At 38.7% G+C, this 27726-nt stretch overlaps 2 protein-coding genes across 5 annotated transcripts in view; both read right to left on the bottom strand.

The window, feature by feature from the left end:
- Window positions 1-2684: 2684 nt before the first annotated feature.
- Window positions 2685-8771, bottom strand: SDHAF4 (succinate dehydrogenase complex assembly factor 4). Of its 2 annotated transcripts, none has more exons than XM_037393177.1 (3): window positions 8401-8731; window positions 5704-5856; window positions 2685-2969 (listed from the first exon to the last, which is right to left on the bottom strand). In XM_037393177.1, exons 1-3 carry the CDS (start codon window positions 8714-8716, stop codon window positions 2860-2862), a joined length of 579 nt encoding a protein of 192 aa, XP_037249074.1. In that variant the 5' UTR covers window positions 8717-8731; the 3' UTR covers window positions 2685-2859. The 2 variants fall into 2 exon arrangements, with proteins under 2 accessions (XP_037249074.1, XP_037249075.1); XM_037393178.1 differs by lacking the exon at window positions 2685-2969 and adding an exon at window positions 7989-8082 and having other exon boundaries at window positions 5744-5856; window positions 8401-8771.
- Window positions 8772-11797: 3026 nt separating this feature from the next.
- Window positions 11798-27726, bottom strand: part of FAM135A (family with sequence similarity 135 member A) — a 94284-nt gene continuing 78355 nt past the window's right edge. For 2 of the 3 annotated variants that reach the window (XM_037393173.1, XM_037393174.1), the window contains 4 exons: window positions 26676-26827; window positions 24595-24705; window positions 14300-14413; window positions 11800-13559 (listed from right to left, as the gene is read on the bottom strand). In XM_037393173.1, the coding sequence (XP_037249070.1) occupies window positions 13354-13559; window positions 14300-14413; window positions 24595-24705; window positions 26676-26827 (583 nt within the window). In that variant the 3' untranslated portion in view covers window positions 11800-13353. Of the gene's footprint in view, window positions 13560-14299; window positions 14414-24594; window positions 24706-26675; window positions 26828-27726 lie in introns of all 3 variants that reach the window. The other variant, XM_037393176.1, reaches the window with a different exon arrangement.

The raw sequence follows: 27726 nt of genomic DNA, 5'->3' as shown, positions 1-27726 counted from the left end.
CCAGGGCTCCTCCTTTTGGTAAACTCCAGACCATACAAAAAGACCCCTTTGGCCATTACATGTTACTTTGCCCACACGTTCGGTTTCTTATCTCTTACTGACACACCTCCTAACCAAATTAAGCAAATACTTTGTTATTGGCACTGGCCTAGAAGGTGGTAAAAAGGATCTGAAGCTTCTCAAGGTTGAAGCGGTATCCCCTATTTCCCGAGTGCCAAATCCTTGACAGCTATTTACCATGCTGGTTAGCAAAAGCCTTTTTATCTTTTGAAAGAAAGCAAAATCCTTGCCTTTGTGAGGCACTCTGTCTTGTTGGTACAGACAGTGCTCTCAAGAAGTATCTTCCAAATCCAGGTGCTCCACAGATGCAGGCAGGGAGTGCCTAGGACCTGCCTGAGCCCTGGCAGGAACCACCGCCTGTGTCTCCAACAGCCACAGTCACCACCTGCATGGAAGCAGGCACACAGGGGCCTGGACAGCACTCGGCTCAGTACTTAGTCACAATGCAGCGGGACACTGAAGGGCTGAAACATAAAGAAAACCGTGGAAAAGCGAGACCAGTTCTTTATATACTGAATCAGAAAGGTGCAGTTCTGCATCCAGGGAGGACTCCCAGCTGCAGGCTGCGCTGAAGGCAGCAATCAGATTTGAAAAATCAGAAATGCCAAGAAGTGGATCTAAGTAAACATTCACGGAGCATGTGCTGGGAAGGGTAAAACCTGGTAAGAGACGACAATGAACTCATGCAACAATCCATGGATCAGGAGAACAAGATTTAGAATTAAAAAAATAAAATAACTGCAGTAGTGTTACTGCTTCTTTGCTCATTAAAATGTTAAGCGTATTAAGAATGATGCAAAGAAGGCAGAATTTTCCAATTAAAATTTCTGCTTCCTATTTGAAAAGGTGGTATAGTAGCAGTAGAAGTATTTCTTAACCCACTTGTAACTGCAAAGGCAATGCATTACTAGAAATAAGTATTTTAATAAACACCATGCATTAAAGATAGCGGAGCCAGTGTAACTTTAGGTAACTGAAAAGTCTATGGATTCTGGGAAAACCTTAACTGTTACAAAATGGAAACTATAACGATTAGGTATACAGACCAATTCTCCAATATCCAAACCATGCTGCAAAATTTACATTTATAGAAGATTAAAGGTTCATAATTACTACTAGCTAACACCTTTTAATGAAAATCAGGCTTTAGTAAATGTCATTTTGCTGTTCAGCAAGCTATTTGGTTGATAAACCTAACTGAACAGTCTTAATACTTTTGTAGGGTATCATCACGGTGAGTCAAACATCTTAATTCACAACTAGCACAATACTATGTCAATAAAATACACACCAGCTACACGGACTGGCAGATTTCAGTGAGGAGCTCCCCCACTGCCTGCACGCCAAATGAGTTTTAGGGAGGCTGTAAATTTGCGATAGACTAACACACTTCAACACTCTAAATAAAATCACGCAAAGGGCAAAGCTGGGCAAAGCCATGTGTCCTTCAAGAGGCAGAGTAACAAAACAGAAATCATGAAGTAAAGCTGACTTGCATTCAGGTAAAACTTTTGGCACAGCAAAAGGTGAACATATCCATATATGACAAAGAAATGGAGGCCATAAAATAGGAGACTGTCCTGACCTCTGCAAGAAATTTTTATTCAGTTTTAATGCCCACTGTGGTGCTGCAGGAAAAGCAGCTAATAGGAACTATGAATATACAGGCTGGAGCGTGTAGAGTAAATGAGCAGAGGTTGAAAAATCAGCAAAACACCAGGAAGGAAACACAAAGGGATGAAGAAAACATGTACAGTTGAAGGCTACAAAAGACCCATTTGTCTAGGCTATCAAACAAACACAGTATAAGTTCACACACTTTAATAATGACAACTTATTCTTATTCATAAAAGTACCACAAAAGTGGTAATTTGCGCTCTGCTACAGTACTAGCCAAATTTTTGAATGAAGAACTGAGCTTGATGTAACTGAAAGATATTTAGTTCAGTGCCAGGTAACTTAAGTTTTAAGAACTGCAGCTATTAGATCATCTAATGTAATTAGTCCCCTTTGACCTAAGGTGCCAGAAAGTAATGTTATTTTTCCCCAAGCAGCATTTAGCCAGTTTTCTGGCAGGCATCTCAATCTATCAAGGAAAAGATCATGCAAGTAGCATGCAATAAAATAGGTTATGAAGAACGGTATTCTAAAACTGCACGTAGAGCACCCCTGCACTACCTGCAATTGTGAGCTGGCTCTCTCAGAATCACATCTCCACTTCCATCATGCCATTTACAGCCCCAGATGAGCTAAAACTGAGTTTCCATCCCCTCTTTACCAACAGGAAAGAAACCCAAGCCTAGTATAATGGGGACAGAGAGGACAATTCTTGATTAAGGGGGCTTTTACCAATGAAACACTGTGCTAAAAGCTACAATCAGCTAAGTACTGATCTCCTCGGACGTGGCTGCTGTACTTTTGCTGAATGGCATCTAGATTCATGAACTGCAAAGCTCTTTCAGCCCTTTTAAGACACTACACAAATGTTTATAAATATGTAAAAATATCCAAGCCCTTACACATCTCAGTTGTGTAGATCCTGACTAGCAATTTCACATCCCTGTACTTACATTTATACTGGCACAGTGTAAACAGTATTAAAGATCAGGTGTACACCGAGCAAATAACAGCTCCAAAATTTGCAGCATCATGTTTATTTACATAATAGTATCTCTCAGAAAAGTTATCACAGGCATGACAGAAACAAGAAGCTTCCCAACAACTTCAGGCGGTATTTTTCTGTACATTATATTTTTCAACAACTAGAAATATTTTACTAGCAATACACACTAGTATATATTAAAAATCTATACAACGTCCTTTTCTCTCCCAGTCTCCAAAACGTGTAGGTTCAGGGCCTTTAGGTCCACCCCTCTCTTTTGTAACAGGATTGATTCCATCAGGGAATTCTGAAATGACAGGGAAAGTTCATTAAAATGCCTATAAATATAAAGATGTCACCATCATGATGTTTGCCTCAGTTTCATTCTCAAATACAAAATCAATTCTCTTTCGTTTTTAAAGGCAACCTCGAGTTAAGCATTTCCCAGCGTCACACAACAGTAATTTCAGAGTTTATTGACTACAGTCAGCAATATATATGATCATATTCAGTTAAGCAAATAAAAAAGCAACTCGGTGTCCAAAGGCACTAAAGCACCACCGTTTCTCATTAATTCACAGTGAGAACTTGTGTCATTCAGGTATGCTGTACATAACATTCACTACATCTAAAACACCAGGTCACTTTCTGGTTTTTTGTTTAGGTCTCTAATTTTAAGCACTGAGGTTTTAATTTTAGCTTGAATTTTAGTCAAGATTCTATTATTCTTGTATTTAAAACACCATGTTTTTCACAGATGCTGGTATGTTTAGAAGAAGTAGCATGTTGATATTCATCAACGCCAGACCAGACACCACAGTCACAGCAGGTATTATAAAATCCTGAATAGCTACAAGTAGACTTTTTCCCTTCTAAAACTTAACCTAAGCTCATTAAGTCACTGTGATGCCCTTTCAGGAGAGGGAGACCCTTCGTAAGTGGGGTACTAATGGGCCTTTGCGATGTCTCTGGTGAGTGACATGCTAAGCTTACACATTAGCGGCGCTGCTTCTATTCCCAGCACTCTACTAGCCTATGCCACCAACTTGAACGCCATGGCGCTTTCTGCACATCACAGTCAACATCCTTATGCTCCTCATGCGCCCTTACTCAGGGCCATCTCTCAAGAGTAGCAATGCATGCTGCACCACGGCCATTCCACTAGGCATCGCTGAGGCATGAAGGACTTTCTGGCACAGCACCATCCTAGGCTGAGCGTTCTCTCATCCTGCACTAGACTGCAGCGCTCCCTGAAGCTCGCTGTACCCAACACATCGCCTTGCCACGCTGATTCTCCAGAGCATCTACACCTAACTCAGGGCTCCCTCAGTTGTATCCCTAACTCAGGCCTGGTGGGCAATACAAGTAATGAGTATGGTTGAAAATTACAACAGACAACAGAAATCCTGGAGGGCAGAGAAAAAGGACAGTGATGGAGGGAGACTGATGGAGCTGCAGGCTATACAGAATGACATGCTGGAATGCCCATTTAAAAATTCATGCAGACCACGATAGGAAATGTCAGTATTTGAGCACCTCTGGCAGTACAAGGAGCACAAATGGAGCTAGTATGATTTTGTAGATGTCATCATCCCAATACCCAAGCACTACTGATGTGCCAACAGTGGATGCATAAGCTCAAAAGATTTCTCCAAAATTTTCTCTAAATTCTCTAAAAAAATATTTCTCTACAAAGCAGTGGGAATTCAAACAGCCTTACATTTTTTACTATGAACACAATGGGCACTCAGCATTCTAACTTATCTAACTTATTCTAAATGATCACTGATGTGACATGTAATAAATATACAGGTACAACCAAATACAACTTGTATTATAGAAACCTTGAGTCTTGCTCTAAACCTAGAACACCCAAGGAAAAAGCAAAAGATAATGATTATGCATTTGTTTTAAATGATACAGTGATGGCATTTATTTTCTTGGAATAAGAGGACAAGAATTAAATAGCTGCTTACACAGGAACTCAAACTCTAAGTCAGTTCTCAAGTGAGTCAATTTGAAATTGCTTGTAACCATTTCAGAGACGATACTACAATTTTTCAGTCATTTTGTCATCTGGATATTCATAGTAATCTGTTGATATATTAAAAAAAGCTTGTCCTAGAGACTTCAAAATAGATAAACATGGGTTATCGCTATCGGTAAACAACAGCAGAACATTACACTATGTTGAATAAGATAAAGCATGACTAGCCCTTTTGGTTAAGGGAAGATGGCTAATTAAAAAGAAGGAAGAAAGAGATCGTCCTTCTCCTGTCTGATAAAAAAAAATACATTTCTAGTGACTTCAGCAACAAGGTATCTGTGCTTCAATCTTGACAAATTCTCTAAATGCAGCGCCACTGAGGTCACTGGAACGCAACACAAATAAATAGCAGTTCATTAGGTCTCCCTGGACCCCACTGAGCAGCTCAGGAAAGGGAGTATCTGTTGTTGCTTTTCAAAACACTGCCCGCAAGACTAGGAGTAAGCCTGACCATAAAATGCGACATAAATCAGAAATCTTCTGTGGACCAAGAAATAGAACAGGCTTTTTGGATAATAATAAGTAGCTGATGCCCTCATGAGTTTACTACCACCATTTACAACTGTACTACAATAAATCACCACCAGCTACATTTCTCAGAACCATGCAATGGTTTATGGTGGAAGGCACCTTTGGCAGACATTCGGCCCCAACCCTGCTCAAAGCAATGCTGGTATCAGTCAGGACATCCAGGCAAACTGAGTATCTCTGAGAGGAGAGGGATCACAGCTTCTCTGGGTGACTTGTTGCAATGTTTGACCACTCCTGTTCTGAAGACTTGTTCCCCCATACACCATTTGCTGCGACTTGTGCCCGCTGCCCTGCCTCTTTTTTTTTTTTTCTTTTTTTTTTTTTTAACCCCAGAACCGTTAAGCTTACAAAGTGATTCTGAAGACTGCTGAACACCTATCCCTCCTCTTAAACCGATGTCAACACTGCATCTCAGGGTCTTGCCTTTAAAACATGGCTTTCAATTTTGTAAAACATGACTTACTTTCCAGGGGTTCCCTCTCTATATTGGACTCCTCCGGTTCATCAAATCGACCTAGTGGTAACTTCGGTTTCTTAAGTGACTGCTTAGCAGGTTCAGATCTTCCTCCTGTCTTAGAGCTGGTGCTCCTCTGAGAGCTGCAAAGCAGTGATGACTCTACCAAACAAACGGACATGTGTAGCATAAATGTTGATAGTTTAATACTGAGTAACTCTGTAACTGTTCACAGCACCTCTGAAAAGTCCTCATTTCAGAAACCAGGACAGGAAAACAAACTCCAAATATTAGTTTAACATTCAACTCACGAACACCTAAGAAATCAGCACAGATAATTATTTTTGGCCCTAGAAACATATGCAGGCAAAACTGTGTTAGTTGTATAACTCAGTTCACATAAACAGTGTATTTTAAACTGCTTGAACTTATATCTTCACTGCTATCTTCTTGCATTTTAGACTCTAAATAGTAATTATGTTAGCATAGACCAGTACATTCTGTTTTCTTGCAGAAATCCTAACCTCCCCCAAGAAGCCTGCTGATTTCCAGGTCTTGGCTCATTTCCAGCAGCTTTTGAGTCAGAAAAAGCTTCTGCTTTCCCAAAGAAAAGTTTTAAAACCAGAACGTTGTTCCCTTAGTAACAGGTTTTCCAGAATGTTGGTAGAGAATCACTGGGCTTCCCTTATGATGGTAAAATAATTCAGCTGGTAGTCAAAAGCAGGACAACCTTTGAGCGCATTTAAGTTCAATTATATAACTGCATGCAAATGCTTTAATTAAAAGCCTAAACTTTTTTCCTTTAAAGTCCTACTAACTTTTTTAAAACATAAATGTAGGAGAAAGCCTGTTAATATCCATACTTAAAAGTTCTTTCAAGTAGTATAAAGACAGAGATGCACAAATATTGTAACTCATAAATAGCAGAAGAGTCTCAAACGAGTAAAAATTTACTTACAAATAGCTCGCAAAATGACTGATATTTCTGCACTTGGTTAAAAAGCTGCATGTCCACAGTGAGTATAAACTACTGTCTCAAAACACTTTAGCTATGGACACACGCCTAAAGCAGCTCTGACTTTTCTTAAGAAGATTCAAACAGAAATCCTCCCTGTACCAGCCTGGGTGCAAAGTACTTGAAAGAACTATTATTCTACCTTGCTGTAGAGATCTTATCAGGAAACCTCAAGCGGCTTGGATTTGATTCACCTATATATACACTAATGAACAATCCACCTGTATTCCCAGAATCAGCATATTCATTCATCTTAAAATACCACAGCCTTAAAATTAAACCCTACAGTCACACCAACTGTACTTTGCCTGCCACTGTTGCCACTGCCCTAAAGGAGTATTTTTTTCCCCTTTTAAGCATAACATAACAGACTATCAACAGCGAAGAATTTGATCCTCCGGCAAACATTGAATCTTTCTACTCCTGCCAAATATCTTGTCATTCTCCAGCAAGCTGAAAGAGAAACTAGCTAGAAAATTAAATTAAAGCTGATACTCTAGCCTAAGTTCAAATAAAAGTCAGATTAAGGTACTGATATGAAAATGATTATTTCAGTCAGCAGAAGTAAAATCCATTTTCCTATTTGCAATACTTAATATTATAGACCTCTTCTTGTTGCAGAGGTGACATAAGTTCATTAGGCACCTCTGAACAAGAGGAGATGAACAATCAACTTTATCAGTAAACCATTCTACAAGCTGGTCTTTGACTCCCTCCTCTTTTACGGGCAGTCATGAAGCCATCCGATTTATTAATTATACAGCTGAATTTGAAAAGAAACTGAAAATCTCAAGTCTTTAAAGTTGTTGCACTGCCAACTTCCACAATACCCCAGGCTTTTGAAGTGGCCCACAGAGAGTGATTTAAGGTAACAAAGCCATTCATGCAGCGGCAGCTGGATGCCCATCGCGGGCAGGCGCCTCAGCCAAATCTTGCCATTAACCTAACAGCTAAATAGAGCTCGGGAGGGCCCACAAACACCTCACTGCATTTTTTCCATCTCTTCTATTAACATACACTGTACTGGTTTGTTTCAGGAATACTGTATCAATAGCCCCACAGCAATCTCAACTTTTGATGGAGACGCGGCCCTGCCCGGCAGCCCGAGCTGAGCTGCCCAGGTTACAGTGCCGGGGCTGTGCTCCGGCCTAGGCCTCCCCGTGAGCTGATCACCTGCGTTTCCTCATACACTGAGCACTGACCAATACGTTTCCAAGGCCACAGCAAGTTCCCTCCAGCTATTCTGCAAATATTAAACCACGGCTTAGTATTTTACTACCGTTTAAAAGTTCGCGGCGACAACAGGAAGAAAACTTCCGGAACAGACGGCGAGACCCGGTCCGCAATACTGGAGGGGGTATTAAAATCTAGGGCTAAAAAACCCCAAACAAACAAAGGCATGGAGCCTGTCAGGACAAAGGTGGGGGAGGGGGCAAAAGCCGTGGCACCTCACCGCCCCTAACGGACACCGCGGGCTGAAGAAGCGGGAGGTCACACGGCGGGCGGCGCACAGGCCCCATCGCCCGCCGCCATCTTAGGCGCCCTTCAGCACCCCCAGCCGCGGCCGGTAACCGCCCCTCTCCGCCTCGCTCGAAGCCCCCGCGGGGGAGGGAGGAGAGGCGGGGGAGGAGAGGCGGGGGAGACCCTCAGCGGCGACGCCAGGCCCGCCCCCCCCGGCGCCCGCGCCTTACTCGCTGCCCTCGGCGCGCAGCGCAGCAGCCGCAGAGCCATGGCCGCGCCGAGCCCGCACCCACGGCCCGCGCATGCGCAAGCGCCGACGGCTCCGAGCCGGGGCGGGGCGGGAAACGCGGCCCCGGGCAGCGCAGCGGCGCCAAGCGCGGGCTCCTCGGCGCGGCGGGCCACCGTGGCAGCCAAGGTTCCGCTGACGGCACCGCCGCCCCCGCGGAGGAGTTCGGGCAGTAAGCTGTAACCCCCCCGCACCCCAGCCTGGAGCAGCGGGGTCTGCATCCCCTGCATGCACTGAAGTTTACCTCTGAAAGGTCCCATTTTACCCCCAAACGTGTAATGCAGACCCCGCCTGGGGTTTTTTTGGGGGTTTGGTTTTTTTTGTTGTTGTTTGGGTTGTTTTTTTTTGTTTGTTTGGTTTTTTTTGTTGTTTTTTTTTTTTCTTTAAACAATGAAAATGCTTGAATTGTTGAAATAATACATAAAGGCTACTTAGGACATGAAAGAATTTAGGCTGATGCCATAATGATGTACAGGCTAAATGTTTGTCCTTCAAAACTAAAGGCAGTATCCTTTCAAAGTTACCAGAAAATTATTTAAGTATCATAATTATTAATTTAATAATAAACTTTATCTCCCTCCATCCTATAACCCAGCTGGTGATTTTTCTGCACTCAAACAGGCATTGCCAGCCCTCCCAGGCAGAAAACAAGAAGAAACTGAGTGACCAAACCGTGTGCGAAACTGAATGCCCTCAGGCTGCGGCTCTTCACTTTCCCAGTTTACCCAGTGAAGGTGCTTTTCACACCCTCTGCTCTCCGTATACACCTAACCCCGGGGTGAGTAACACTCGTGCCATGGCGTGGAGCTCCAGTTAATGTTCCGAGTAGGGCAAGGTTTGCTTTTTGTCACCTCTCCAGCTAACCTCGTCCTTCCACCAAACAGAATTCAAAACACACTGCCCACCGTCCCTAACCTGCAGAAGATTAGCTTTCACCCGCCGTTCGTGGAGCCTGGAGTCTAAAATAGCATTTTGTGTTCACAGCTGAAGAGTTTAAGAAAGTAAATCTCCTCCGTAAATTAACAGCAGCAACGCTCTGTTGAGTTCATTGCACTACACCTGGCAATGCCTACGCACTGGAAGTGATTAAATTTAACTGACTGTCTTATGTGTGACATTTTCTCAATTGGCTTTTTATAACATGGTTAATTGGACATTAGAGACTGAAAATAATGGGAAACCCTTTTCTTTGTTCTAACAGCAAGATGCTGGGCCTCTAAGAGACAATAAAGAGGAGTGTCGGTGGCTCATGCAGAAAAAATGCTCTTCTGCCCAAAAGCAGCAAGAAAAAACCCCAACAGTCTATGTGCAATTCGAGAACTTTCCATGCATGTACTCAATACAGCAGAAACTATCATGAAAGCCTTACCTTAAAGATACTAATACCAAACTGTCTGCAGATAGCAACAGTAAGCTCTGTTCCTAAACAGCTTAACGCAATCCATGAAAAATCATGCTTATGTTGCCATCTCAAATGGTAATGTAAGATTAATTAGGCACTGTTCTTCCATCTAAAAATAAGCGGAGGTCTTCAAAACCTTTTTTCTAGCCTTCATTCATTGTATTGCTGTAAAAATGCAAAATTCACTTTTAACTCCTGAATTATGTATTTCTAGATCTTGTGGCTGAGGAGGTAATAAATCTGAACACTGGTAAATACCAATGTGGCACACAATGCATGAATTCTGCACTTTATGGTTAAACGCAATGGGGTTTGTTTGTTTGTTCCCCCCCCGCTGTTTATGATCACTTATCTCCTACCTCCTACACTGCAGCTTGCCTTGTGAGGACTCAAACAACACCGTATTTTGCTTTGCTGTTTTAAGAAGTGGGGAATAAAAGCCTTGCCTTGGAGCTAGCACAATCCAGCAGGTCAATTCACAGGAGTCGAACATAAGCTGGCCATGGGATGTACTGCAGCCAGCACTGCCCCAGCCCGCAAGCCTGCCCATTGTGCCTAGATGCCTCCTCCTCTCTCTGACCACGTCAAGAACCTTGGTTATCTGACCAGCACACCCAGCCAGGGCTGCACGATGGGCGTGGAACGCAGGGTGTTTTGTGGTTACAGAGTAAGTTTTCCATCAACGTAAAATCTCTTGGTTCTGCTGCAATCCTGGCGATTTCCACAGTAGGACATGAGCTCTTTTTCCAAGTTAATAGCAATCTCTAGATCTACAGGGATCAGAAAGTTTAATTTTAATGGAAGATTCAAACAAAATTTCAGACACTATCTCATTTTATGTGGTGACCTCCTACTAACATTGCGGAGAGCTTTGTGAGGTAACAGTAGCAAGCCTACTGCCTTCAGGAAACAAAAGGCTAGCAGCTTTCTAAAGAAATGTTTAGACCTTAATTTTCATCTCATTCTGTAAGCAGCGTAATTCTCTTTCAAGCTGCTGTAGAATACCTGCATAAAGGAGAGGTCACTACCAACTACAAGAAGATGAAGCCCTGTTTCAAAGAGGGGTGAAACTGCATCAGATGACACCATTATGTACACAAGAGTCCCTATTTCTGTCTTGTGAAAAGAAGGTAGAAATACTCAGGAGTAGGGAGAGTTTGCTATGCAACATGTACACAGTTGTCCAAAACATCCAAGATTGCATGTGTTGTGCAGAAAGCAACTGCAAGCATACCATGCAGTCTGTTAAGTGCAAACATGAACTTTATGTTCAAGGACATGTTGGGGTCATCATGCTACGCACTACTGTCTTACAGCACATTCTTTCGGGACTTTGAGATGTCAAACAGCCCCACAAAAGCTACAGTACTGCGAGGGCTACCAGACCACAAAGGGACTGCACTGGGCAATACAAATAAGGGGAGGGAAAATGAATTTACCGTTATCTTAATTCTCCTTGTTCCTTGATAAACTTACATGCAAATATGACATGATTTCCTGCACCTCAAAGAACAAACCAAATTCAAGCCTCCTTAAATGATGAGATCTACGGTTTAAGAAAAAAAAAAAAACAACAACAAAACCAAACAAAACCAAATCAACAAAAAAACCACACCTGGATATTTTTGCCAGGCTATTTCTGCTTTGCTAATCACAAAAGCATGCTTTACACTTTCAGATTTCCAGAGAGATGCAGGAAGACAGACATTTTTCAACAGTGTCAGAAACATCTAAATACTCACGTACTGAGCTGTTTAACTTCCTCATCATGAATCAAGGAAAAATCTGTAGATATAGCTCCCTAAATTGATATTCAAAATTTAGCCACTAGCCAACTACTATAATACTGTTACATGAGACGGATGAGATGTCAGAACATAATTTAAATATTCAGAACTTAGTAGCACCATCATGATACAAAATGATTAATAGAAGTAGACATTGTTACAGTGGGAATGTATTTAGGATATTTTTGTGTCATAAGGACTTGCCTAACACAACTCCAATAAAATACTTTTAAGTGTGTACATTGCCAAACTATAGATGCTCATTTGAGCATCTTGTAGGCTACAGAGAAAAAACAATTACAGACTGTATTATACAACAAACCATATCAAATGCAAAATCACTTCATTATAAACTATTATTGCTATATTAATTTCAAATAATACAAAATTATCAATTATATACAAAAAAGCCTCCCCAGAATTTTGGTAATTAGCAGAACATCTCTGTTTCTTTAATTGTTTCCATTAGAGTCATTTGTTCATTTTATTAACACCAGATGCAATAACACAATGCTAAAAATAAACATGCATTATACAACAAATTTATATTTTTCAAAAAATGTTCATTACAATTAGTGTACAATTAGTGAATGCACATGTAACTCTTCCCCTCACCTTTAGTGAATTATTGTTTGAAACAGAAAAGGGAAGAAAGGAGAAACCAAACTTAATGCTATTCAGCACCAGTAGAAAGTCAATAGACCTTTAACATTCCTGTATATCAAAAACATCTGGATCACTAAACAAGTTTACAATATTGTCCCATTTGAAGATGTATTGATTTATATTTACAATACTTTGTAGTCAATAAAACATTTTAACAATATTTAAAAATTGCTTAAATTCATAAAAGTATTGCAGAAATTTATAACATCTACTTATTTTACGTACATACAAGGAAGTTCATGTAAAACTGTCCATGTTCATCTGAAGAACTGAGAGAGTAAGGAGCAATTTTAATATAGTTTGCAAAACCCCAATTATTTGAAGGCAGCTATTATTAAACATTCAAAAATCCTTAGTTGCCATTTGCTTCTGAAAACTAAAGTTCCAGTAATAAAATTGAATATGTAAACTAACATGTTTTTGAGATCAGTAGAAAATATATTCCCACAGGCATAACACATTTAACAATGATGATAATGAATTTGTAGAAAACTGTTAAGCTGTAGTGATATCTGAACAGATAATTCGGTAATGGTCTTTGCGAGACCCACAGATACACTCATTTTCAAAAATCCAGTATTTTAGCAGCTCATTGTGTTTCCAGTTAAATTTCCTACAGTGCTAAAATACAACAACTGGATGTGTAAGACCTTATCAGAATTTGAAAATCCTATTTATTTTGGCATCTAAAGCCTCTTGTAAAATATAGCAAAGTAACATTCACTTCTGTAGTCTAAGAGCCAATAATAAAACAACCAGAAGTATGCACTGTGCTTTAATCTCCAAATAATTAGGTACCCAAAATTAAGAAAAAAGTAATAGAAAAGTAAAAAGAACAAAATAAAAAAAAAATATTGCACAGCCACATTACCTAGAAAGTAAAGTTGATGTTAAAAAGCCCTAGTGTGGATGATATAAATTATCTTCCATATAAAAAGTATAAATATCTCTTAAAATACAGCTGCAGCTATACTTTAATACCACACACTATTTAATTCTTCTGTTAATGAGGTAATAACCAAGTCTCTTACAATGTTTTTCTCTACTGAAAGTATTTTAGGGCAGCAACAAGAAAGAATTTTTCTAAAAATATTTCTGAATCAAGAACTGCAATATGTGCAGCTCTCCCTATAAGAGAATCTGCTGTATTGGGTAATGCATTAATTACATTATAACGAACCAAATTACAATCCTTATTTTGAAGAACTGGCAGAAGCAGGTTCTGGATCATTTCAGCATAAATTGGTCCTGTAGAGGAAAAGAAAAGTTGTACTGTCCGAATCACCAGAAACAAATAACAGTTCCTTGGACTTAACACAAAACGAATACATTCCAGAACATGAGAGGTAACGGTATGTGTTACGCTGTTGTTCCCTTAAGGACAGAATATAGAGGAAATTTAATTTCCCCAGAAGTTTTGGGAAATAATTTTAAGCTATGCATTTTATTATTTGTATATTTATAGTGAAAACATGCTCATCAGTATTAATTTATTACATTACATACAGGTTATTTGTCAATATATAATGCTAGAATGCAATTGTGCTTAACTGTAAACACAACAACCAGCCATCACTGAAAATGGGAAAACCACTTCTTCTTTCAGTGCTAGTACTATGCCTCAACTAAATACAGCCCACACACTATAATGCTACAACTTGATGTCCTCAAAAAATCAAAGCAATTTGTCCTCCTTATTCATGAAGTAACACATCAGGGGCTGTGTTCATCCACGTAACTTTCAGAAAAGCCTATCGGCTAGAAATTTATTCAGTCTCATCTCCTTCTGCATGTAACAGAACAGGACAGATCCAGAAAGCAATTAACTCCCACATGGATTTTCTCTCACCGTTACTATAAAGTAAACCCAGAGTGTCAAAACACATAACAGAGGTGCCTCAGCTAAGCACCCAGAATTAAATGGGATGAATCTGAGACCTATAAGATTTAAGCTGAGTGGCCTGTTTATTTTGCAGGATATTTTTTACCTGATTGTTTATCCTTTAAAGCTGTTTTACACATCTCAATGCGAGCGGAGTGATAAGGAACATAACGATCCTGCAGAGATCCTACTAACACAATGTTTTTGAAGTAATGAAGACCTACAGGAAAAAGAGAAAAAGTTATCTATTAGAACGAATCCTTCGACAATTACCACAGAATAACGAAACGGCTTACAACTGAAATTTGGTACCAATTTATTGTCAGATCTTGCACAAAAAGGCAGTAAAATCAATTACAATAGGTAGAGCTACGGAATAATGAGATGTTGGGTACTGGCCTTTCCTCTGTATGTATTTTAATACATATGGGCATGGCCCAGTTGTGATGTTTTCCATTTAAACAGGTTATGGTTCAAACCTTCATCTCGTTTCTTAGGAATGAAGTACTCAGCTTCTGGTTGGGTGGACAGAAGGGAGTAAAGCCTCCATGCTGCTTAAAGAAACCTTAAAGACAGGTGGTGCCTCATCTTCACTGATGTTTCAGTCAACAGCATAGCAGCTTCAGGGTTAACTCCTAGCATCAACAAGTAGTGGATACAGGCCACCTAGTGTAGGTGCCTCTCTGCACTGCCTCACTGTAAGGTTTGGCCAGCCTGAGCACAGGTGTGAGGCCCACCCAGTACGACTCCCCACATGTAATTAAACCTTTATATTTAAACCCAGACTTCCGACTTCTTGGACAAGCACTTCATAGTACAACGATGCAAAGGTAGGAACCCCCAGTAATGACGATGACGGAGTTACAGTCCTTAAGACATTTGCTGTGTTTTCTGTGAAAAGCTTTAGCAGATTTCTGCTGCTGTCCTTCTGCTTTAAGCCAAATACAATGGAGCATTTTAGGAAAACAGGTTGCCTTTGCCTTAGAACAGCCCCTTATGAATATCATAGCCATCTACAGTTAAATACAAAGGCAACTGTTAGGCAAAACCAGAAAACACTTAAACAGTTTAGGCATATGTAAAGGTAAGCTCGACTGGAAAGTGCTTACATCTTATCATTGGCAGATTTGATCCAACTCTATCTGCACCAGTGCTAATGAGTTTTGCACTGGTGCTATTAGCCTGACTTTTAATTTCCAGAGAATAACGGTCAGATCCCGTAACTGTCAGCTTTTAACTTACAAAATGTTTCTAGTCCAGTCTGAGAATTATAGAAGTACTGCAACTAAAGTCATTCTTCAAGTTGCTTCTTGGAATCTGCAGCAAGCATTTTCTGTGTCAACCTCCACAAATCAAACTTTTATTAAAAAAAGAGGTCTGATTGTGTAGGAAAAAGACAGTATCTGCTTTTCAGAAGCTGTACTGCCAGGACAATATACTAAGTATTAATACATATCTGTTCTTAAAGCCATCAGTAGAGCCTGAAGTGAAAATCTCCTTTTTTCAGGTTTCCTAATTCTGAGTATTTTGTACACACCATATGATGAAGACTACATCTCCAAACCAAGTCAAGTTACAGAAACAATGCTGAACAACTTCAGCATTTGAAGAAGTAAATGTATCTTCCCAGATTTCACAGAAGACTAAAAAAAAGTAATTCTGTAAATCTATGAAAACATACAGAAAATGCATCCAAATCAGATCCTGGTTCCAGTACTCTTCAAATAAGGAATCTGTTTGGGTTTGTTTGGATTTTTTGCCTGTGCCCACTGCAAAACACACACTGTCTCAAAGGATCAACTAAATCAGTGTTCTTTCATTTGGTATCTGATGAAAAATGACTGCAGCATCTTACACAAAGATGTAGATGCCAGTTCCAAAACTTTGTACTGAGTTGGAAAGAATGCATTTGGAATAAATCAAGAATAGGAATTATCTGCAGGCTAGTCTGTAATAAATAGTTCTGTGAATTCCTCGGGAGTCTGTCTATCTTGTATTAAGTTTTTTTGATATGTGCTTTCCCTAGAGAAATATCCATTAGCATTCATGTAAAATGTGCAAAGAAGCCCAGATGACCTTTAAAGATCCCTTTCAATGCAAACTATTTTATGATTCTATGTGGATCGCCTAGATCTTTTAATCAACCTAAAGAAGGAAGAGGCATCCTGGGGAATCTTTAGAGGAACATCAGTCTACATCAATCAACATCTAAACTCTCTTCATCCTCACATGATATAATACAATCCCTACACCCCCCCCCCCCCCCCCCCCCCCCAACAAAAAAACCAAAACCAAAACCACAGGATTAGGACATTACAGTCTAATATACTAGGCATCCCCTTCTGGTCACAGTGACTCATTTTTATGCTTTATATTCTGGTTCATAAAAATAACACCTTGGGCTTCTCTTCATTTTAGGCATAATAAATATCAGGAATCTTTCATTATGAAAGTGTTTGAGGGAACTCTTCAGTGGAAACAAAGAAGGCATACAGGGTATTTCATAAGCATGAGTTTTATTGTTTAACTATTATTGGATGATTTTTCTTCGGATGGCTCTTTGTGCCTATTTTGAAGGAAAAAGCCCATGTCTGAAGTCTGGAAGTTGTTTATTCTGACACGGTTCATGTGATATATATATATAGACCACATATGACTGTATGGATGAGAAAGAGAGGCACCATAATGGTGTATATAAATATACAGAGCCTAGCAACCCCTTGGATTTCTACAGCATAAAATAACTCAAACCATTTGTCAATGAGAAGGAACTGCTTGGTGTTCAACAGCATGCTTTCTGGTTTCCAGACAGGCTCTGGGACTACTCAGGACAGAGGCATAAAATGACCTCCAATATGGAAGTGCACAGTGCTAAACTGTACCAAATTAAGTGGTTGCCTTTGGCGATCATTTGATCCTACCTACCCACTTGCGCAAAGCAAGGCCAACTCCGATGTTAGATCAGGTCGCTCAGGGTCATACCCGGTTGCATTGACTTGAAGGAAACGTCTCAGTTTTTTCCAGGTATGATACTCCCAACGTCTTCTACAATTCTGTCCATTTATATACTTCTTTGAAAATAGGGATCTGGAAGCTTTGCCATAAATGCAGTCTGGAAATAGGGACTTCAAAAATTGCGCCCTGGAAGGCTGTCATCTCCTGCAGTTGGTCTTCCACGCTGCTTTGTGAAGTTAACACATCACAACTAGAATCGTGCCCCAAAAATTCAAGCGTTGAGATCCTGAGCCAACTGACGTCTCAAGATGCCACAATACAGATGCAAGGAAGCTCAGGCTTACAGCTTCAGTCCCACAAGAAGACTGATTAGGGAGCTAGATTTATGTCAACTCACGAGTTTCACGTCCCCTAAAACTCTGCCTTGAAGATTTTACTTTAAAGAACTTCCCTCCAGATGCTATAAAACCGAAGAGATTCTTCCAATATTGATGGAATAGAGCTACTGAGAGCTGGGAAGTCCTTCCTCGTAGCAGAACCGATTAGGTTAGTCTCCATGCCACGCTACCAACAGGGGTGCTATTTCAGTTCTAGTCTCATCCTCATCATGAGTTGTAAACAGGCACTCCCCTCAAGCCAAGAGCTGAAATGCTTTTTCACTCCACAAAGCCAAACGGCATCAAGTAAGCTAAGCTGACATCCTGTACATAATAGGTATCTCAAAGAAGAAAAAATGTCAGCCATGCTTATTTCACTGCTGATCTGCTGTTAACATGGATGTAAATGAAAACCAAAAGAGAAGTTTTTTTCCTCACTTCTGAGATTAGAAAAATTAGAAAAAAACATTTTTAAAGGGGGGGGGGGAAATAAGGCAATAAATAAGCACATCAGAATTCCACTGATCAAGATCTATGGAAGTACTAAGACATGAATCTAAGCCTACCTACGTAAGCACAAAAACATCCTGGAAGAGACTATGGCTGTGCATTCACATTTGTGAACTCCGTGGCGTAAGAGGAACAGAACTAAAGCAAACCCGCTGGTATTAGGAATCCCTCATCCATCATAATGCCCATTTTCAGGAGAGTTTACTTTGGACTAGCTCTAGTCTAGACCTGTGGATGCAACATGCGTAGGCTGCTAAAGCTCATTCATTGTGTTCTGAAGTAAACAGGGGTCATGAAAAGATGCGCTTCTCAATGCGTTCCTGAGTGCTAATGTGGGCATATTCTACAGCCGAGAAATGGAACTTTAAAAAAGTGCAGAACTAAAGCTGAGGTAGAAAAACTTGCAGGTCCAAAGTTTGTTGCAGGAAGAGCTCCTGCCAGTGAGCAAACAATTCATAGCTGGGACAGAAAACAGCGTTTTGAGGTTTGCTTTATGGACACCTGTCTCAGCAAGTCATTATTTTGAAACACATTAATTGTTCTTTATAGGAGAATGTCCTAAGTTTCGAGTCAGTCTACTTGCCAAGTCCTTTAATGCAAATCTTCAACCACAATTTCTATCAAATTGGGATCTACTTCCACAGTCTTCAGTTAATGTTGTTTCAGGTGACTGACAAGTTAAAGTTTCTGCAGGCAAAGCCCAACTAATGGAACTGGATTCCTTGTTTTTAATACTTGTACTGACCAGTGTACTGGCATTCTAAACAAGCATTCACACACGGAAGTCTTGTTTGAAACCAAACTAAAGCCAAATGTTACATGTCATGGACACTTTTCTTAGACAATGAGATCATCAAAAAAAGCTTACACATAAATGAAACCGTTTTCTCAATGCTAACTCCTTAATGTATAAGGCAGGGTCTCTGAACTCATAAAAATTACTATCTTAAGTACCACAAACAAGAAAGTGCAATTTGTTGGGTGGCAATAGCTACAAATCAAGAATTTACACTTTATTTTCCTGGACTCCCCGGAATATTTTAATTTTTATGAAGAATGTAACTAGCCAAGTATAAAATGTAAATAAGGTAAGAAGCAAAATATTCTAACTGAAGAAGGAAAAAATAGAAGAGCTTTGCTTGTTTACCCTGCACAAAACAAACTGAATTAGAGAAGCTGGGAGAAGTGCTTGGGACAGTGCTCAAGCTACACCTGAAAGCATCTTCTTTTTCACTGGAGCTACTGCCTTTCTACTACTGCAGACAAAAATTACAATGTGCTCCAAATGGAATCAATTATGTGTTTGAATATATTGATCAAATGCATATCCTTCCTTAAAAGAAAAAACTTCTGATCATTATTATTTTAGTGATTCAGACAAAAAAATCAGTTGGCATTTCATAAGCTAGCTGATTTTTACATTTGATGTTAGAAAGTAAACATGAAGGTGCAGTTATTGCTTGTAGAAAATACTTAAGTATACCAATAGACTAAGTGAAAACAGAGATCAGAAGCTGTGTAAATTCCAGAACTTGTCACTGAATCATGCTGCACAACTCACTGGTTTCAAATAATACTTAACTCATTCCCAGTTATCCCTTTAAGGACTGGTCTGCCTAATAAGTTTTATGGCAAATGTCAACTGTTCAGTTACAAAAAGTAGTAATTTCTGCTAAGTGCATAGACCATGCTAACACCTTAAAGCCAAGCAATCAGAAAAATCGAAAACTACCTAATTTTTATTTTTGTGTCTAAAAATCTTAAGTAAATAAAAAAAAATGAAACCCTTACTTTTCATTGAATCCATAATACAACAACACAAAACACTATTTACATATAATGCAGAAATTCTCATGTATTTTTTCATCTGTGCAACTACAACTGTGTTTGTATTGAACACATGTTCTCATAGCTGGCAACCTGGTGTAATTTCTCATCACAGTACGAAATTAATAATAATTTCCAAGATCTCCAGAAATTACCAGACAGGTTGTAGCTGCTGAAGACATGACAAGCAGATTTCAAGGAGATTATTGTCAAAGAACATAATTCTAACCATTATCATTATGAAGAAGCAACATCATGAAACTGATTTTTTTCACTGGATAAAAGATGGCACAAATACCTCAACTGCTAACATACAGTGACCAGTGCTTAAAGTAACTTACAATTCAAGAAACAGCATACACTTTAACTCTTTTTTTTTCATTCTGAATAAATAATCCTATTGCCTTTTTTTCCTTATAAGCAAGTAAGGTCAGATTTTGCTCCTTAGCAGTTATTAGCAATGATAATTTCAAAAGAGAAAATACTTCTAACTTCCTAGAATTTTGAATCATCAAGTCCAGAATGAAAACATCTATATTTTTTTAATAAAAACAACAATCCAATTAGAATTGCCAAATATTTACGTTTCAGTTTCTTCCCACTACCTGCTAGTATTCTCTGAAATAAAGATTTATTCTCATAGCATAAATGGCCTGAAAAATTCTTATGTTTTCATAATTCTGAAACCTGAAGGTAATATATGTGTGCTTAAGTTTGCTTTGACAAGCTGACTTTTTAAAGTCACTCATTCTGCTTTAACAAGCTCAATAGCTGGGCAACGAAAGAGTTGTACTGTACTTTTAAAAAAACATTCTACAACTGTAACACTCTATTAAGTGCATAAAAGCAGAACTAGTTAACAGATGAACCAATACAATGCTATAGAAAGAGTTAGAAAAGCAGACACTTAGTTAACCATCATTACTTGTCATTTGCTATAATTTAATGAATCAACCATTTCAAAAGGCATTTACAATTTTAAGAGTCAATTCCTATTTATACACCAGAAACAGATAGAGAATTGTTAAAATAAGTTACATGCTATTCTGCCTTGACAAATTAATTGAAAATGAAACTTCAGTGCTCTCAGTGTTCACTTGCTAAATGAGAGCTACTGTGGCTCCAATACTAGATCTGAGGAAATTCTGCAAACAACACTCTTACCTGGGTGTACCTCTGAAAGAACGATCCAATGAACCCATTCTAAATCATAGATACCTATGTTGCGGTGAACGCATTCCCTTTTAATTTAGAGGACACTGACAACATTAATGACAGCAACAGCAACTTGTTGTAATGCAACTTTTGTCACTCAGATGAATCACTATTCCTGCATATAGTTACACTTCCCAGGTACAACATAACACATTAGCCAATTTACACCAAGTTTTCTGGCAAATAACAAACTCAAGTTGGTACCAGCTATTTTAAAAGAAACCAAAAATAATCAGATCACAACTAATGATAATAAGCATCTACGGCTTGAGTACAGACCACATATATGTAACAGTTTCAGCTTTTGTTTTAGAACTGAATAATTACCATTCACTCCTATCAAAGGATGAACTATAATATACAAATAGCAGCACTGTAACAACTGTAACTGTTAGGAAAACCTATGTTTTTTACTGGCTGCTTTAAAAAAAATCTTATCAGATTTTTACAGTACAGAAAAACTGAGGTAGAGAACTTAAACTGAGAAGAGCAAGTTCTGGGTCACCATTCCTTCAGCAAGTAATGACAGACCCAGTTACACTGTACAAAGGAAGAGCTCCATGATATAGATGGGAGGGATTTATTCATGATATTTTTATCATTTTTCAGTTGCAAAGGTTCTTTTAAAGTCTTAAACTATTGTTAGGTGAGACTCTGCATATGCTCATCAGACTCAGAATTCTTCTTTTTGCAGTTACATATAAAGTTTGCTTCTCCTGACAGAGTATTTTATAAGCCCCCAGCATTAAAGCATTAAACCCCCTCTCCAAACAGCTTCTTTTGAGAGAGATTTCTGGGAAGATAAAAAGTCCAAAAATTTTGAGAGTGGCAGAGAAGGTAGCTGGTGCTGCTTCTGACTATGAGATTCAAGAGCCTGAGGTGACCATCCAGCCATGAAGCCCAGCCTGGTCCCAAACTTGGAAGAAAAAGCAAGACTGGTAAAAATGTTTGTCAAAGATCCTTCTAGATGTGTTGCTATGATAAGAGCAGCACCAAAAAGGAGTTATTAGAAATGTGTTCATGACTGCAACACTTCTGATGTTCATGATATTTTTATTCTGATATTTTATTCTGAATCCCTATTCCAGGATTCAGAACAGAGAACAGATACGAGCAAAAGTCTCATTTCTGAATAGCACTACGCATCAGTGCTTAGTGGAGCTTCTTTGGAAGGGTGGAAGAGGACATAGTCAACTGTACTTTCACCCACAATGACCAAGAGAAATCAGGAACTTCATCCATTTTGGGGTTAAGTAACAAGATGATGTGTTTAACAGGGTATGTTTAACAGGTATGTTCTCTGGCAGATTTGAGAACTAGTGTCACAAACCACCATATAACACTGCGGCCAAGACCCAGACCCTCAAAACATAACCTGCTGGATCCACAGTCAGTTTTAGGGATGATCTGGAAACCAACTAGATCACAGAGGAGTTGAAATAGCAGCACATTTTGCTGCCTTGGGGATTTTCCCAGCTGCAAAGCCAACATCTGAAGAAGGCACCACATTGATTAGCAACAGATGTTTCTTCATGTTAGACTCTTATTTTCCTATAAAATTACAAAAATCAACAGAAGTTGAAAATTCAGGGCTATACTCCTCAACAGTGTTGTCAGTCTCTTGCATGTAGCCTAGAGAAAAGCGATTTCTGGGATCACCTATGTTTGGAATCCCTGTAGAGAACACTATGCAAATTCTCTGAATCTAAAATCTGAAAAGAGAAACCATATAGTCGGGGGAATCCCAAACTCCTCTCATCTGGTGTTTGAGAGTCAAGCACAGCCAATACTGTACGCCCATCGAATGAGCAAGGTATGGCAGGACAGAAACAGATATCAAGAGCTAAAGACACCAACACCTCCAGTGTACATACATATATTAGCTCACCCCTTAAAGGAAAACTTTCTTTCTTCTCTTTTAGGGAAGTGTAAAGCTTGCTTCCTTTTCTCCTTAAACAAAATTATCAAACTTTCATCTCTTTCTCTCTCCTTCTCCCCCAAACTTTCCTTCTCTCTCACACCAAGCTCACTGAAAGACCTGGAAACAAGATGGTGTATGAGGCTGTGGCCCAGCTTGCAGCTCTTTCTATCTCTTCAGTAAGGAGTTAGAAAGGGGAAACTGAGCACTAAAACTTTTAGGCTCCCTCTACAGTTTATGGAGAGCAAAGTCTGAAACACATTGTGAGTCTTCAGACAATGCTATTCAGGTCTTTCAGAAAGCCTGTCATATAGAGGTCTGTCAAGAAAGTATGTTGTTATTTCCGGAACAGATATTCCAGACACTCAAATAGCAGTGTCTCTAGACGTGCTGAGATATACACACATAAAACCCAGGAACACCACATTCTTTAAAGCCAAATGATTATGTCTATAACATAGGTCTCACAGGCTCAGCATCCACTGTGTAACTTCTCAGAAGCTCATAACTTCTGTTTAGGATCAAACATTTATTTTCAAATGACTGCAAAGCTAGACTGAGAGGACTTCAGTTGCTCTCCTCTAAATAGCAGTTCAGCCTTAAATATTACCTTATCAGCAACAAAATCACTTTGTGATAGTAGATTTTGAAGGGGGGGGAATCCCACATTCTTCTAAAAATCAGTTTTTGATCAACACTCATATCTTATCCATGATTTTTCTCCTCGCTCATTATTCTTTTCTGCTTCTTCCAAGTCTTCTAAGTTTTATATTTGAACATCTCAAGAGCTAGAGGTCAGTCTTTTCCTGCCCGTATCTTGGTACTGCTTTGCTCTCAACAGAATTTCAGCTGTGACAACTACAAATATTTCGATGGAGAAACGTGCCTGCATTTTTCACAAAACACTCTGAGCATCTCTGGCTCCACAATTGCTTGGCTGACACCCATGCAGAAATACCTGTCAGATCCATTCTCAGTAACTTTACAATGCGTAATGGTAACCACCCCCACCTGGCACATTATTCACTAGCAAAACCGGCTCTCAGCCAACAGCTGAAATAAGAATATTGAAACCAGAGAAAACTGTATGATTGATATGAGTAATCTAATCTGTTTTTTAGCTGTTATGCTAAATACAACTTCTCCTTCCTTTATCAAAGTGAGTTTTTGTTTTCCCTGATAATCTTACTGAGGTAACAAAAGACAAGTCAGCAAAATTTAAAGCAGAATTTTAAATTTATAAACTAGATAAGACAGATACATAAACAGGTAATTCTAAATTAATGTAATTGACTTATCACACTGAAATCACTAGCTTCAGTGGTTCAAGAGGAAGCTGATATAGATACACAGATCTATCAGTGTAGTGGCTGCACTCAGAAATTCCACTCAGGAAGGAAAGTCTCAAAGCAATGGTCCACCTCCGCAACAGAAATGGTTTACAAACAGTTGAAGTTTAGTTGAAGAATATGGGACTGAAGCCAAAGTAACTCTTAAATAAACTGAAACAGGAGCTTGTTGGAAACATATTTTTTTTTACCTTTCCTATTCACATTTATATACAGCGGCCTTTAAAAGAGAAGTATTAACAAAGCTTACCTGCTTTTTTACTAAGTTTGTATAAGAATGTTTGTCGTGGATCTGAATGGTCTCGACATGTCAATTGCAATAAAGAACCAGATTTCTTCCACTTCTGCATAAACCACAGTCCTGCATTGTTAGGTACAACATGAGTATAGAGCCACAATAAAATACAAACCCTAATTAAACATATGTAAAATCTATCTATTTAGCCTCTTACATATTAATCTTATTTTTCATGTCAGCATTTTCAAGCCCAGAAACATTTTAAATTTTTGTTCATTATTCTCTCCTCTCTCTATATATAAAAAAGCATGAGGGCCGTTATTTCCGCTAATGTACAAGCCTGCCTACAAAAAGTAACTATACTTGCAAGAAGCAAAGATATATGACTACGTTAGCTGTAAGGCAATATACAAACTCTATTTCAATGATTTTCAGAGTAACAGAACATTTTAATGTCCAAATATGTAGCAATAAATAAGCATTACTTCTCAGATTTCTAAAAATAACTTTGTAGAACCACCAAATTCATTACATATAGCTTGAAAAAAGGAAGCAGAATTTTCTTGGAAGAATACCATAGCATAACATTTTCTGTGATGCTGTACCCTCCTAATTAGTCAATGAGCCAAGCAGCTGACGTTTCAGAAAACCTTACCTCCCTTGCCAAGCATTCTTTTGGTAGTAGGCATCAAGCCCTTATAGCCTCAAGAATCTCTTTATATGTTGATTCAACTCTCAGAGAAACAGTTACCTTTTAAAATGCAATTTATTGGCAGATATTAATGCATATGTACAGTATAGCGATTTAGACTTCAATACCCATTACTTATTACTATCTTGGAATTTTCCAAAAATCTTACAAGTGTCTGAAATGTAGAGGAAGACTATTACATGAAAAGGATGTTTTGTATAGTCTTGAACTATAAAAGACATTAAATATTCCAGAAATTCTTTTTTTTTTTTCAGTGAATATATTCCGGATTATACTTTGATATTGTTAAGTTGATATTGATATTGATAAGTTAAACTTAAGTTAACTGAAAGTCATTTGCTGGTGATTACATAAACAAGAAAACAGCCCTGCTTCCCATATCCTGGAAAACAATTTCTAAAAGCAAAGTTATGCTAGCATTTGGGGTGATTTGGGTGAGATTCAGCTACAGATGAAAATACCTGAAAGAAACTGTCTACAGATATTCTAGGTTAAACGCCCAGTAGATGCCCATAGTGAGTTCTATTGTAGATGTCTTAATCTTGACGTAACCTCAACGGTGGTGTATTCAGGGCTATAAACAGCACCATCTCAACCAAATTCAAAGAGCTCTCACGTTCCCTCTGCTTTTATGAACTCCAACAATAGCTCCAGATAGCCACCAATTCCTGTCCACTTAAGCTCAGCACATGTGAATTAATTGTTTTCCTCCTCATTTTTGTACGAAACGTATAACAATCAATAAATGAACTGGCACTAAACAAAGTAATCCGTGATTTTTGGAGCATAAGCATATTTCTATTTAGTGAAAATAAGTGTTATTCAGTTTGGGTTTGGGGCCTCCAAGATAGGTGGTAATCTCCGAAACAAGTTTTCATTTAAAAATTCGATGCTATCTGAAAGTATTTTCCAACCTTTACTTCAAAAGTCAGCAGTTTCTACAAGTTCTCCTAGAGCTACATTTTATCTTTGGAAAAACAGACGTTCATAAGGTACAAACACATCTGCAGAAATACGCTGCAGGTTGCAAGACGTTTCTGAGAGAGAAAAGACACTACTAGTAGTTCAGAATTATTTTAATGCATCTTACCTACTTGTTTTGCAGATTAAGTGTATTAAAATTTGGTTTATAATAAATTGAGCTCAACATATTAAAACTGGAGTTTATTTATGGTGTAACAGAAAACCTGAATCAAACGTAATGGAAAATGCTTATGTCAATCTTGCACATCCTTCTATTGATACTTTATTTTCAGAACTCTTTTCTTACGACAGTGAAATGTGCACTTTTTTATAATCAAAGTAATGCAGAAATGTGCACTAAGGGCATTTCAAAGTTAGAATCTCCCCTAAATTTATACTCCTAAAAATAATACTTTACCTGTATTAACAAGAGCACTGCTGTTGTAGAGGGTACCAAGATGTGGTCCAGACAAAGACAGGAAGGTATGAAGTTTGTTGAGGTAATACTTAAATCGAGGTCTTGTGAGCACTGAACGGATTATTAAATTACCCAGTGAGTGTCCAATAAAGCTGTTTAAAAAGAAAAAAACAGTATAACATAGAACTTGATGGCAATCTTTTTTCTTTTAAACAGAGAAAAATAAAACGTGTCATAAAATGTTGAAAGAGCATAAGAAAAAAATGAATGAAAAGTTTGCATTCAGAAGCCTGTATTTTATGTCACACAGAAAACATAGCTCATCCATATCTCTCAAGCTGCACAAACTCGTTACACACATGTTCTGAGCTCCTCCAGAATTAGTTTATACATTGTTCTTGAAAAGCTAGTAAAACCCAACCATCCTTCCAGCAGCATCTCCCACCCAAACCCAAGATTATTTCTGGGTGTACTTCCTTTAGCACCAAATATTCAGAAAATATTTTATGAGTGAATATTTTATGACGGAATAAATCACTACTTTGGCATGTGATGGCATTCAGTGTGATAAATGCATGAAAGTTACTGAAACAACCTAGTGGAGAAGGATTCCAAAGGTACTCCTGTAAGGGGGAAAACCATTACTTAACTGAATCTGATTATTTTAAAATAGAAGCAACATATAAAATCTGTTGGACCAAAAGAAGTGATTTCAGTTTGAGTGAAACAACTGAAGAATATCTGTCTGCCAGGAGAATATTACATGTAGTCGTTTCCCTGGTTAAGCAAGTTAACGGGAAAGAGGGATGGGACTCTTTAGCTTCATGTATCTAAGAATAATTACTTAATCTGAGGTTCCTACTGTTGTATCCACAAGTCTGCACAAAGCATTTCTTTAGAAGAGACACTAAACAATCAAGCAAGTCTAGTTATTATGCAGTTATACTTAAATCCCTGCTGAGGTAAGGACCACACATCATCCTAGGCAGTGACTTAAAGAAGATACAGCAGAAACGACTCACAAAATTCAAAGGAAAAAATGCCTTCCTGT

The sequence above is a fragment of the Falco rusticolus genome, chromosome 6 (genome assembly GCF_015220075.1).
Source record: "Falco rusticolus isolate bFalRus1 chromosome 6, bFalRus1.pri, whole genome shotgun sequence".
NCBI lineage: Eukaryota > Metazoa > Chordata > Aves > Falconiformes > Falconidae > Falco > Falco rusticolus.
This window is presented reverse-complemented; position numbering and strand designations above follow the sequence as displayed.